The sequence below is a fragment of the Ovis canadensis genome, chromosome 14 (genome assembly GCF_042477335.2).
Source record: "Ovis canadensis isolate MfBH-ARS-UI-01 breed Bighorn chromosome 14, ARS-UI_OviCan_v2, whole genome shotgun sequence".
NCBI lineage: Eukaryota > Metazoa > Chordata > Mammalia > Artiodactyla > Bovidae > Ovis > Ovis canadensis.
The window spans coordinates 23,849,659-23,861,809 of NC_091258.1; the positions used below are offsets into that span (position 1 = coordinate 23,849,659).

General features: G+C 47.9%; 1 protein-coding gene across 4 annotated transcripts in view; it reads left to right on the forward strand.

Moving 5' to 3' along the window:
• ATP2C2 (ATPase secretory pathway Ca2+ transporting 2) overlaps positions 1–12,151 on the forward strand; it is an 82,052-nt gene that overhangs the window by 49,651 nt on the left and 20,250 nt on the right. For all 4 annotated transcript variants that reach the window (XM_069549645.1, XM_069549647.1, XM_069549646.1 and 1 more), the window contains exon 11: positions 4,548–4,614. In XM_069549645.1, the coding sequence (XP_069405746.1) occupies positions 4,548–4,614 (67 nt within the window). The remainder of the gene's footprint in view (positions 1–4,547; positions 4,615–12,151) is intronic.

A 12,151-nucleotide genomic window follows, 5' to 3' on the forward strand; every position in this document is an offset into this window, starting at 1 on the left:
GTTATGACCAACCTAGATAGTATATTCAAAAGCAGAGACATTACTTTGCCGACTAAGGTCCGTCTAGTCAAGGCTATGGTTTTTCCTGCGTTCAGGTATGGATGTGAGAGTTGGACTGTGAAGAAGGCTGAGCGCCGAAGAATTGATGCTTTTGAACGTGGTGTTGGAGAAGACTCCTGAGAGTCCCTTGGACTGCAAGGAGATCCAACCAGTCCATTCTGAAGAAGATCAACCCTGGGATTTCTTTGGAAGGAATGATGCTGAACCTGAAACTCCAGTACTTTGGCCACCTCATGCAGAGTTGACTCATTGGAAAAGACTCTGATGCTGGGAGGGATTGGGGGCAGGAGGAGAAGGGAACGACCGAGGATGAGATGGCTGGATGGCATCACTGACTCGATGGACGTGAGTCTGAGTGAACTCTGGGAATTGGTGATGGACGGGGAGGCCTTGCGTGCTGCTTTTCATGGGGTCGCAAAGAGTCAGACACGACTCAGCGACTGCACTGCACTGAAAATTAGCAAAGTGTTCAGAGGGTATGGTCTAAAGTCAGAGCTCTCGATCCTGCCGTGCTAGAGGTAGGCCTGCTGCCCTTTGCCCCCTGGCCTCCCCTTCCCCACTCTCTAGTTTCTGGTCTCCTTTCCAGTGTCAGTTTCGGACGTTGCGCTCAGAGTTTGCTCAGTCAGTAGGTTTCCTGTTTTTGAGTAGCTCTGTGTCCTCTTCCCTCCTTTCCGCCCTAGTTTGCCCTGGAGCAGTTTCATGGAAAGTGGGTTTTATCTTAACCTGCCAAGTCTTATCACAGCCAGGGAGGGCTCTGTGCCTATGAGAGGTTTTGGAGGCCTGCTCAGGCATGGTGGAGGAGGACTGTGATAGATGAGTGATGTCTGTCATGGAGGGAGAGTGGCTCTATGCCACCATTCACCTCCCCTCCTCGGGGTCACACTGCTCAGGTGTCTGGGACAGGGTGGATGGATACCACACACTTCTGGCTGCCCAGAGGGCCCTTTTGCTCTCTAGAGCAGGGGTGGAAACTCTGACTCCCAGGCCAGATTGGGTTCGCCACCTGTTTTTGTGCAGCTCACAAGCCAAGACTTTTTTTTACATTTTAAATGATTGAAAAAAAAAATCAGAAGAAGACTATCTTCTGACATTAACGTTATATAAAAATCAAATTTCAGTGTTCGCAAATAACTGTTTTATTGGCACACAGCCAAACCCATTCATGTATTATCTATCGCCATTTGCACACTGCAATGGCCAAGTTGAGCTGCAACAGACCATATGGCTCATAAAGCGAGTGCTGTTTTCTACCCAATCTGTTGGAGGAAAAGCTGTCTGCCACCTGCTCTAGACCCTGGGGTTGCCAGAAGGAGAACGGGCTGTAATAATAGCCCCCAGAGAAAATACCAAGTAGGTGTGCTTCAAGACAGATTGTCAAATAGATGCTCGTAGCAGGCCTTTCCACAGGATGAAATCTGTTCCGAAAAATGTTCCAAGTCAGAGGTGCTGCAGGGTCACTGCCTTGTATAAGCCATTATTCCTCACGTTAACTTAGAACTTAAATTGGTGTGTCCATGGCCAGGCCCGTGATAACCGCTCAGATGTTTTTTCTTTTTAGTAAATATTTCAAGAACTACTCTGGCAGAGTGGGAGTTGTGAACCCTTAGAAAGGCCTAGGGATGCTGGGAAAGAGTGGTGTGCTGGTAAAGGCTTAACAGCCGGTTTCAGGGGAAAGTGGTGTTTGTCACCTCTGTGGTCTCAGTACTCACAGTGTCCTATTTCTAGACACCGATGGAAAATTACCGAACCTGAATTTGGGAAGAAATAAGCACATTTGGCTTTTGTGAGGCCCCCACCCTCCTACTGTGGCAGGGCCCAGGATGGGGGCAGGGCCCAGGATGGGGGCAGGTCCTGTGGGTTGGGCTCTGCCCCTATTTTTAGTAACACTTCCCCCCTAATCTTTCTACGTTCATTTGGGTTCCTGCTAAGATTTTGACTACTGAGTTCTATTGCTAGTCAAAGTATGAAAAAAAAAAAAGAAACCCCAGTAAATCAGATCTTATGACCTCTCTACCCCCAACACACACGTACCCAAATGCATGCAGACACACACACACCACTGCTGCCCAGCAGAAAACTCACCCTGGCTCTGTTTTCCCTACAAGACACAGCTGATGCTCTTTGGCAAGTCCCCCAGGATGTGTCAACAGGCAGCTCCTCTCACTTCCTACTTCCCCCTCACCTGTCTTGTAACTGTGGCCGCAGCAGTTCATGACTTGGTGTTACCGTGGGCCAGGAGCCATGCTGAGATCTCCAAGGGCATTGTTACATCTTAAATCCTAAAATAAGTCCTTGAGTGCCGGGAGCCAGTGTGAGGAATCCCGCCCGTGACAAGGTCATGAGGAAGGAAGCTGACATACGCAAGGCGTGCTCAAACTTCAGGGGCCCCTCTGGAAATTCCTAAGCATGTACCCCAACAAAAATCTGCCGGCTTTTGTGCTCTGCTTTTCTACTCTTCTGACATTTTCTGGAAAAAGTCAATTCAGGTCTTTAGTCTTCTGCATTTGAAAGAGTGTTTCAATCCAAATAACCCTCTGATGGCTTTCTAGCCTGCCTGCAGGACTCGTACAGCTGCGTGTGTGATTGTTTGAGGCCTCCTGACCGCAGGAGGCACAGGAAGCTTAAAACATCCTAGGAATGTAGGAGCTTCCGAGGAGTCAAAATCTTTAAAATAGGGCTGATTAAAAGTTTCATTTGTTGAATCAATGCTTGCTGCTAAATTTTCATATCCTTTATTTTTAGATATAGTTGGTATATAGAAATGCAAGTAGTAGACCTGGTATTAGCAACATTAGATCTTTGAGTTAAGTACCTTCTTTGTTATATCCCACTGCACCTTTGTTCTATAGAGATGTAACTTTAATGCTTTAAGGAGATGTAGATTAAAGAAAAACACTTCAGGGGAAACAAAATTAACATTCATTAAGGAAGAGAGCCAAAAAGTGTTAACAAGCCTCTTGGCCAGAAGATAATGTAAATCACCTGAGACCTTTTGTATACAAAATGATATACGGAAACAATCTGGGTTGCGAACGATACATAATTTTGTGTTACCCATTGATCTCCATGTTTTATCAAAAGTATAAAAGGCCTTCTGAACAATAAAAGATGGGGCCAGGGGCCAGCTTCTCGGACCAGTTTCTCGAACTAGTCTCTTGGCCTGGTTTCTTGGGGCTCTGGCTCCCCCCGTGTCTCTCTCTCTCTTTCTTCTTCTCTCTCTTTCCCTTTCTCTGCTCTTTACTTTAACTTCAGGCTGAATCTCCACCTGGGGCGCAGAGGCTCGCCAGGTCTACTTACTTGCCCTGGCTGTTAAGACCCGCGAGAAAGGGAGCTTAAGGCGAGGCACCCTTAGATATTCAAGCGGGCGCCGGTGGCCCAACGTAGATGGTGCAAATTCCTTGTCTGGAATTTTATTGGTCTTCCGCGTAAACCAAGCTATTCAGCCCTCTTCCTCCACTTAATCTTCTTACTACACTATAGTTTCTTGATCTAATCTTATATTAATAAATAAACAAGTCTTTCCACGCCAACGCCGTCCACCCTTCGAATTCCCTGGATCCACCGGGGCTGGACCCCGGCACTTGAGGAAGATGTAGTCATTTCCCCCACTTTACAGATGAGCAAACTGAGGCCATGCCTGGCGGACCCTGAACTTTTCCCCATTGCCAGAACGTCTCGGGCCTTTCATGGGCCCCAGCATGAGTCATCCACTTCCTTACCTGAAGGCTCCATCTCTGTCCACATACCCCATGTCTAACACAGTGTCTGGTGTTTAAATACTGGGTCAACAATTGATGAAAGAGAAAAATGGGATAAGGAATGTCTTTAATCACCAAAATGCAGAATAAAATCAGTTAAGAGAGAGCAGCTTGTGAGCCCATCAGGGGAGCGGCTGTTGTTGGTCACATCAGAAACCTCAGGGCAAGTCCTGTAAACATACAGCCTGTGGGACACTTCTGGAATAGCACAGAAATGTTGCAGACAGCCCCAAATAAACTGGGTGGCTGTTTCTTTCTTTTACTTGAACTGACTTGATCCTTTCCTGCAAAAGGAAAACCATCCTCCTTCGTAAGCAGGAGAGTTTCTTCCTTAAAGATGGGAGACGTGACAAGTGTTTGAAGTTATTCATAATTGTCCTGTGTCTGTATTCCCGTAAACGCTAGGAAATGAGTTTGGAATGCCTTCAGATGTACTTGTGTGTGTGTGGATGGGTGTGTGCGTGCATTTGTAAACATTCTGTTGCTGTTGTTCAGTCGCTAAGTCACATCTGACTCTTTACAACCCCATGGGCTGCAGCACACCAGGCTTCCCTGTCCACTATCTCCCAGAGTTTGCTCAAATTCACGTCCACTGCATCGGTGATGCCATCCAACCATCCCGTCCTCTGCTGCCCTCTTCTCCTTAAGCCTGTATATATACATATGTGTGTGTGTGTGTGTGTGTATGTGTATGTATGTACTTATGTGTGTGTTTCCATCTCCTCCCAGGCCTGATCATGTTCATTGGCTGGCTGCAAGGGAAACATCTGCTCAGCATGTTCACCATCGGAGTCAGGTAACAGCTGGGCCGTTGCCCCTCATTTGTGCAGCAAGAGAAGGTGGGGAGTTTGGGGGGCAGGAATGATGTAGGGCAGACGCAGCCCCTCCCCTCCAAGCCCCAGTCCCCCGGCAACGCATTGTCTGGTAGGTGGGGGTGTCCAACGAACGTCAGAAAAGGGAATGACAGCTCCTCGTCCTTGTCCCTCGAGCCATGGGTTTATGTCTTCCTGGCTAAATATGGCTCCAGAGCCAGCCTTCAATCCTTCCCAGCATCAGGGTCTTTTCAAATGAGTCAGTTCTGTGGAAGGATTGAAGGCGGGAGGAGGAGGGGACGACAGAGGATGAGATGGTTGGATGGCATCACCGACTCAATGGACATGAGTTTGAGTAAACTCTGGGAGTTGGTGATGGACAGGGAGGCCTGGCGTGCCTCAGTCCATGGGGTCACAGTCAGACACGACTGAGCGACTGAACTGAACTGAGAACCAGCTTGCCCAGTTTAGTTTCTGCCTTTGCCACTTGCTGGCTTCCTTGGCGGCTCAGACAGTAAAGAATCTGCCTACAAAGCAGTAGACCCAGGTTTGATCCCTAGTTGGGAAGATCCCCCGAGGAAGGGAATGGCTACCCACTCCAGTATTCTTGCCTGGGAAATCCCATGGACAGAAGAGCCTGGTGGGCTACAGTGCATGGGGTCACAATGAGTCGGACATGACTGAGCGACCGACACTTTGCCGCTTGCTAGCTGGGCCACCCCAGGCAAGCATCTTCACTTTCTGGTTCTCTGTGACCTCCTCTGTAAATGAGGGTAACATCAACCCTCCTAGGGGTGCGTGAAGATGCCCTGGTGCCCCTTGCAGGTGCCTGCAGTCAGGCTGAGCACAAGGTGGGTGTGTGTTCTAATTAGCATTTGGAACTCAGCCCTTGGTTTATGGAGGTGGCTGCAGGAGAGGACAGAAGACACACGGCTGACGGAAGGGAGCAGAATCAGGGTCTGGGCTTTAAGCCCAGGAACCTGCCTTCCCCAGCCTGGCGATGCACATAAACGACCAGCCCAGCCCACATCCCACTGGAGGAGCAGAGGCAGGCAGGGGGAGGTAGGCGCTGTGAAATTGCCACAGCTTTTCCATGGCTGCCTGGGGATAGAGGCTTGTCCCAGCAGAGGGGCAACTGGTGGTCTGGGATGTGAAGGAGCCACTCAGGCCCTTCTTGGCTTCCACGGGGTGGAACCCCCACCTTGTGTTGTCTGTAACATGGTTCAGGTGATACGTTGTTGCTCAGTCACTCAGTCGTGTCCAGCTCTTTGCAACCCCATGGACAGCAGCACGCCAGGCTTCCCTGTCCTTCACTATTTCCTGGAGTTTGCTCAAACTCTTGTCCACTGAGTTGTTGATACCATCCAACCATCTCACCCTCTGTCTCCCCTTCTCCTCCTGCCCTCAGTCTCTCCCAGTATCGGGGTCTTTTCCAGTGAGTCAGCTCTTCACATCAGGTAGCCTAAGTATTAGAGCTTCAGCATCAGTCCTTCCAATGAATATTCAGGGTTGATTTCCTTTAGGATTGACTGGTTTGATCTCCAAAGTACTCTCAAGAGTCTTCTCCAACACCACAGTTCAAAAGTATTGGGTCTTCAGCACTCAAGCTTCTTTGTGGTCCACCTGTCACATCAGTACACAACTACTGGAAAAATACATAGCTTTGATTATAGAGACCTTTGTCAGCAAAGTGATGTCTCTACTTTTCAATATGCTATCCAGGCTTGTCATAGCTTTTCTTCCAAGGAGCAAGCATCTTTTAATTTCATGGCTGCAGTCACTGTCTGCAGTGATTTTGGAGCCCAAGAATGTAAAATTTGTCACTGTTTCCAATTTTTTCCCCATCTATTTGCCATGAAGTAATGGGACTGGATGCCCTAATTTTCATTTTCTGAATGTTGAGTTTTAAGCCAACTTTTTCTCTCTCCTCTTTCACCTTCATCAAGAGGCTCTTTAGTTCCTCTTGGCTTTCTGCCATTAGGGTGGTGTCATTTGCTTATCTGAGGTTACTGATATTTCTCCTGGCAGTCTTGATTCCAGCTTGTGTTTCTTCCAGCCTGGCATTTCGTGTGATGCACTCTGCACATAGGTTAAATAAGCAGAGTGACAATATATGGCCTTGACATACTCCTTTTCCAATTTTGAACCAACTCGTTCCATATCTGATTGTACCTGTTGATTCTTGACCTGCATACAGATTTCTTAGGAGGCAGGTAAGGTGAATCTGGTATTCCCATCTCCTTAAGAAATTTCCACTGTTTGTTGTGATCCACACAGTCAAAGGCTTTAGCGTAGCAGAAGTAGATGTTTTCCTAGAATTCCTTTGCTTTTTCTATGATCCAGCGGATATTGACAATTTGATCTCTGGTTCCTCTGCCTTTTCTAAATCCAGCTTGTACATCTGGAAGTTCTTGGTTCATGTACTACTGAAGCCTAGCTTGAAGGATTTTGAGAAGTACCTTGCTAGCATGTGAAATGAGTGCAGTTGTGTGGAAGTTTGAACATTCTTTGGCATTGCCCTGTGGGATTGGAATGAAATCCAATAATTATACCTTTTCTAATCCTATGGCCACTGCTGAGTTTTCCAAATTTGCTGGCAGATTGAGTGCATCAGTTTAACAGCATTATTTTTTAGGGTTTGAAATAGCTCAGCTGAAATTCCATCACCTCCACTAACTTTGTTCAGAGTGATGCTTCCTAAGGCCCACTTGACTTCACACTCCAGGATGTCTGGCTCTAGGTGAGTGACCACACCATCGTGGTTATCTGAGTCATTAAGACCTTTTTTGTACAGTTCTTCTTGCCACCTCTTCTTAATATCTTCTGCTTCTGTTAGGTCTTGTACCATTTCTGTCCTTTATCGAGCCCACCTTTGCATGAAATGTTCCCTTGGTATCTCTAATTTCCTTGAAGAGATCTCTAGTCTTTCCCATTCTGTTGTTTTCCTCTATTTCTTTGCATTGATCGCTGAGGAAGGCTTTCTTATCTCTCCTTGCTATTCTTTGGAACTCTGCATTCAGATGGATTTATCTTTCCTTTTCTCCTTTGCCTTTCACTTCTCTTCTTTTCTCAACTATTTGTAGGGCCTTATCAGACAACCATTTTGCCTCTTGCATTCCTTTTTCTTGGAGATGGTTTTGATCCACCTCCTATGCAATGTTACAAACCTCCATCCATAGTTCTTCAGGTATTATGTCTACCAGATCTAATCCCTTGAATCTATTTGACCCCAACAGTTATGGGGTTCTCTTCCACTGTATAATCATAAGGGTTCTGATTTAGGTCATACCTGAATGGCCTAGTGGTTTTCCCTGCTTTCTTCAAATTAGGTGAATTTAGCAATGAGGAGTTCATGATCTGAGCCACAGTCAGCTCCTGGTCTTGTTTTTGCTGATTGTATAGAGCTTCTCCATCTTCAGCAAAGAATATGATCAATCTGATTTCAGTATTGACCATCTGGTCATGTCCCTGTGTAGAGTCATCTTTTGTGTTGTTGGAAGAGGGTGTTTGCTATGATCAGTGCATTTTCTTGGCAAAACTCTGTTAGCCTTTGCTCTGCTTCATTTTGTACTCCAAGGCCAAACTTGCTTGTTATTCCAGGTATCTCTTGACTTTCTGCTTATGCATTCCAGTCCCCTATGATGAAAAGGACATCTATTTTTTTTTTTTTTTTTTTTTGGTGTTAGTTCTAGAAGGTCTTGTAGGTCTTCACAGAACCATGCAACTTCCACTTCTTTAGCATTAGTTTTGGGGGCATAGACTTGGGTTACTGTGATGTTGAATGGTTTGCCTTGAAAATGAACCAAGGTCTTTCTGTCATTTTTGAGATTGCCGCCCATGTGCTGCATTTTGGACTCTTGTTGACTATGAGGGCTACTCCATGTCTACTAAGGGATTCTTGCCCACAGTAGTAGATGTAATGGTCATTTGAATTAATTTGCCCATTCTTGTCCATTCAGTCACTGATTCTTAAAATATTGATGTTCACTCTTGCCATCTCCTGTTTGACCACTTCCAAAGGTGATATGTGGGAAATTATTTTAATATTTATTAAATATTTAATGTTGGTGAGCAAAAATGTATACTTAGTACATCAAACCCATGATGTAAACAAACTTAGATGCCCATCAATTAATGGACAGATGAGCAACATGCAGTGTGTTATTATTCAGCCACAAGAAAGAGTGAAGCACTGCATTTGATACAGGGTGGTTGCCATAGAAACATGAGGCTAAGAGGAGGGCGAATGGATGGTGCATGTCTGACTCTTTGTGACCCCCACGGACTGTAGCCTGCCAGGCTCTTCTGTCCTTGGGATTTCTCATGCTAGAATACTGGAGTAGGTTGCCATTTCCTCCTCCAGGGGATCTTCCCGACCCAGGGATCCGCCTCCTTATTGGCAGGCAGATACGTTAGTACTGATCTACCTGGGAAGCCCGAAGAGGAGGAAACCAGACACAAATGGCCGCATACTATGACTTTGTTTTTATGAAGTGAAGTGAAAGTCGAATCCTGGAGTGGGTAGCCTTTCCCTTCTCCAGGGGATCCAACCCAGGTCTCCTGCATTGCAGGCGGATTCTTTACCAGCTGAGCCACAAGGGAAGCCCAAGAGTACTGGAGTGGGTAGCCTATCTCTTCTCCAGGGGCTCTTCCTGACCCAGGAATCGAACTGGGGTCTCCTGCATTGCAGGCAGATTCTTTACCAACTGAGCTATCAGGGAAACCCAAGAATAATGGAATGAATAGCCTATCCCTTCTCCAGCAGATCTTTCTGACCCAAGAATTGAACCGGGGTCTCCTGCATTGCAAGTGGATTCTTTACCAACTGAACTATCAGGGAAGCCATTTGTTCTCATAAAATGCCCCAAATAGGCAAATCCATACAGACAGAAAAAGTGCCTGCCAGGAGATGAGGTCAGGAAATAAAGAGGGACCACAACAGTTATGGGGATTCTTTAGAGGGTGATTAAGAGGTTCTAAAAGTGATTATGGTGATGGTTATACAACTCTGAATATACTAAAAAACCATTGGACTGTATACTTTAGAAGGGCGAGTTTTATGATATGTGAATTACACCTTAACAAAGAAAACAGAAAGCAGGTAATTAAGAAAGTTGTTATTACAAGGATCCTTGGAGCCTTTCTAATTTATACAAAAAAAGGAAACTGCTTGCAAACAGCTGAGTTGGAACTGCCATTATAGTAAACGACAGTGACGCACCTCCCAGTGGATGGGGCATCCGGTGTGAAGTGTGGAGGCCGTGGGGTGCCGGCCGGTGTAGGCAGGAGAACCTTGCAGTGGGGGTGGGATGCACACATCTCTGGTACTTAGTCAAGTCTGTCTGTGTATAAATGAATGGATGCCTTTACCTGGCAGTTAGCAGTAGGAAGAGATTCAGGTATGGGTCTTTTAACATTCCAATTGCCTCTTTTTAAACCATGGGACACTGTGTGCATTGAGAGGCAGGCGGGCAAAGTCCACCTGTGGGCAGGTGTGTGTCCTATTACAGAAGTATTCAATGACTATTTTTTTTTTTGAGGTTTTGTTTTTTTTTTAAGGATTTTTTAAAGTACTTATTTATTTGGCTGTGCTGGGGCTGAGTTGCAGCATGTGGGATCTTTAGTTGTGGCCTGTCGGATCTAGGTCCCTGACCAGGGATGGAACCCTGTTCCCTTGCACTGGGAGGGTGCAGTCTTAGCCACTGGACCACCAGGGAGTCCCCGAAGGTGTTCTTTTGAATAGACAAAGTCATGATCTTAAGTTGAATAGGGTACCTGACTGTCTCCGGAGCCATGCGCGCCCTGAATGGTATAAAGCAAAACAGAACCCAGGGCTTTCGATGGCCGTTTTTCCTTGCGTCTGTATCTGAATGTTGAGTACACTAGGTGAGTCGGTTCTAGAATCTTCAGGAAAGTGAAGGGGGCACAGCCAGGGTCGAGGAGGGGTGGGGCTCTGAAGGAACACGTGGCCTTGTTCATCATGGACCACTCTGCCGGGCAGGCTGGTCTCCTGATGGGGAAGCTGGAGCTTAGGCCAGCACACTTGCCCACAGTTACAGGATTCCGGGAGCGGAGGAGACAGACTGCCAACCCCATGCATTCTGCTCCAAAGCCAGGGTCCCGGTCAGTGCCCCCGGGCAGGACAGGGACTCTCCTCCTGCCCCCTGCAGCCCTGGCATTTGGCTTGTTTGCTTGCCCCGCGCGTGTTTGCTGAGCAACCGTTCACTGTGTACTCAATGCTGTTGGAGCTGGACCTTGGAGTCTGCAGGCTGGCAGGGAAAGCAGACGTGAGCAATTTAAGTGAATGTTAGCAAAACAGTCACAACTTCTGATAAGTACTGCAAAGGAGATGACAGCTGAGAGAGGGATTAAATGGGGAGATCGGAAGGAGTGTCCCCAGAAAAGGCAGCTGGAGAAGGTTTCTCTGAGGAGTTGAAGCTGGAGAGCTGCGGACCTGCTAGGGGTGGGAAGGGCGAGCGTTCAGATGGGAATGGCGGCAGAGGACTGGCAGGGCAGAGGCATGGAGCAGGCAGCAAGCCTGGCTTATCCGCGGAACCCAGAAGGAGGTGCAGCTGGCTAGGGGATGAGACCAGATGGGGTCGGGGCGGCGGCGGGGGTTGGGGGGTCCCTTGGGGGCTGATCACATGGAACCTCTTAGGCCCCGTTTCTTCCAGAGCCCAATCACATCCTCAGAACCCTTCTCCATGCGCTGTGCGGCCATCTCTGCTCTTCTTTGGAACAGAGAGGCGGTGGGAGGCGTGAACCCCAGCGTGTTCCAAGGTGCGGGAGGAGAGAGCAGGGGCCTGGCCTGCTGCCTGTGTTGTGGACAGGAGGCGAGGGCAGGGCTTCCTAGAAGAGGAGGACGCTGTAGAGCTGGGGGCCTTGGACTTGAGCATAACCAACCTCACCGCGTGAGGGTCCACGGGAGAGCTTGTCCCCAACAGATTGCAGGGACTGTGACTTAGGCTAGGGGTTGGGGGGGATAGGAGACCCTGGATTCCTAACAGGCTCCCTGGGGATACGGATGCTGTCGGTTCAGGAAGCATCAGTCTGAGAAGTGAGGCCGTGGCTGCAGCCACCCCAGCTGGGACTCCAGCAAGAGGTGGGGCCAGGGAGGAAGGCTGGGTGCTGGAAAGGGGGCTCAGGTGACTAGGTCTTTCAAAGGCTGGGGTGGGGGCAGAGGGTGAGCCTCAGCCGTGAGGGGCTCCCAGAAAAAGCAGAGCCTTCAGACCATTATGAATGAGAACCTCCTCCACGTGAGGACATGTCCCGACCCATGTCATCAACCGTGGAAAGTTCCATGAGCCAAAAAGACTGTTAAATAGTTCCAGCTCTGTAAGAGAATAGGCTCCTGTATCCACCCCAACCCCACCTCCCCAGGGTGATTTTTTTGAAAATATTTATTTATTTATTTAGCTGTACCAGGTCTTAGTTCCCTGACCAGGGATCAAACGCAGGACTCCAGCATCGGGAGTGTGGCATCTTAGCCACCGGACCACTAGGGAAGTCCCTCCCCAGGGT